General features: G+C 52.0%; 1 protein-coding gene across 1 annotated transcript; it reads right to left on the bottom strand.

The window, feature by feature from the left end:
* On the bottom strand, positions 1 to 1,574 carry LOC103707564 (nuclear transcription factor Y subunit B-3-like). The gene has a single exon (XM_008792097.4). It carries the CDS (start codon positions 887 to 889, stop codon positions 257 to 259), a length of 633 nt encoding a protein of 210 aa, XP_008790319.2. The 5' UTR covers positions 890 to 1,574; the 3' UTR covers positions 1 to 256.

A 1,574-nucleotide genomic window follows, 5' to 3' on the forward strand; every position in this document is an offset into this window, starting at 1 on the left:
TTTCCCAACAAAGAAGTAGGTTCCATTCATGATCATAAATTCGCAGTATTATACAATATATCACCTCTCCCTCCCCAGTTCAGAGAATTCAGAGACCACACTATGTTACACATCTCATTCCAATGTTTTCTGTGAGAAAATCACCCAACTGTAGCTCTGACCCAGACAGAGAACCCAAACTACAAGAAGTAATAAAAGTCCAAGCAATACTAAGACAACAAAAGCACTAACATGAACTGTACCAACACAGTTGACATCATACCCTGCCCTGCCTTCCAAGGCCAGCTGAAGAAGAGGTAGAATTCCCACCGGCGCCGCCGCCGCCGCCGCCACCACTGCCCATACTGCCTTTCCCACCCATTGACATCTGATGGTGATACGACGGCGGCGAGCCATACATCTGCGGCGCCATCATCATCATCCCTCCACCACCACCGTACATTCCGATACCGCTGCCACCGCTGTTACCGATAGCGCCGCCGCTACCTCCTTCCTTGTGCTGGGGTTGCGACGAGGAGGAGCTGCCCTTCTCGCCCTCCATCTCCCGGAACTTCTGGAGGTAGGCCTTGAGGGGCTCGACGTACTCCTCGAAGCCGAGGGTGGTCATGGCCCAGAGAAGGTCGTCGCCGTTGATGGTCTTGCGCTTCTCCCGCTGGCACTTGTCGGAGGCCTCGCCGGTGATGAAGCTGATGAACTCGGAGACGCACTCCTGGACCGTCTCCTTGGCGTCCTTGGAGATCTTGGCGTTCGCCGGGAGGGCCTTCTTCATGATCCGGCTCACGTTCGCGATCGGCAGGAAGCGATCCTGCTCCCTCGGCGACGAGAACTCGCTGCTCCCCGCCGCATTGCTGTTGTTCGGCCCTCCCGACTCGTTATCCGAATCCGCCATCAATCAAGATCCAATCTTTATGCTAAATTCGAATCTATCTATAAATCCCCTGATCAAAATCTAGCGTTTCCGAGCTGGTCTCGAGAGAAAACGAATGAAGACTTGATAGAATTCCGGCTCTCGGAGTATAATTCTATGCGCGAATAGGAGCTGAGAGGATTCTCATGTGGACTTATTTAGACTGGAATTAGGTATTAAAAAAAAAAAAAAAAGCGGGCTTTTGAGGTTTATGGATGGAAATCCCTGGAATCCAAGTCGAAGAAGAACACCTCAAGTATCCAAAGAAACAGTAAAAGGAGGTGGAAACCGGGATCGTTTCCCGCGGAATTCTAAGCGATTAGGGTTATAGAGGTTCCGATCCAGAAACAAAGAACGTTGGTATTCTTTCTCAGCGAGGATTCAAGGAACTAGGGCTTCGGTTCTTCCATTGGAACAGAGAGGACGGCGAACAACAAAAAAGATCCGATTTTTCGTAACTAGGAAAAAAAGAGAGAGAGACCTAAGGAGAGTCCATGGAAACCCTAGAACTCCATGGATTAGGGTTAGGGTTTGGTCTCGCCGGATAAGGTGGGTCGGACGGCGAGCTGCGCTCGGAGATCCGGCGGGGGCGGAGGAGGAAGAGACGGAGCGGGGCGAGAGAGAGAGAGGAGGGGCTCCGGGGTGGGCAGGTCCGTTGGATCTTGGT

Source organism: Phoenix dactylifera, chromosome 6 (genome assembly GCF_009389715.1).
Source record: "Phoenix dactylifera cultivar Barhee BC4 chromosome 6, palm_55x_up_171113_PBpolish2nd_filt_p, whole genome shotgun sequence".
Lineage (NCBI taxonomy): Eukaryota > Viridiplantae > Streptophyta > Magnoliopsida > Arecales > Arecaceae > Phoenix > Phoenix dactylifera.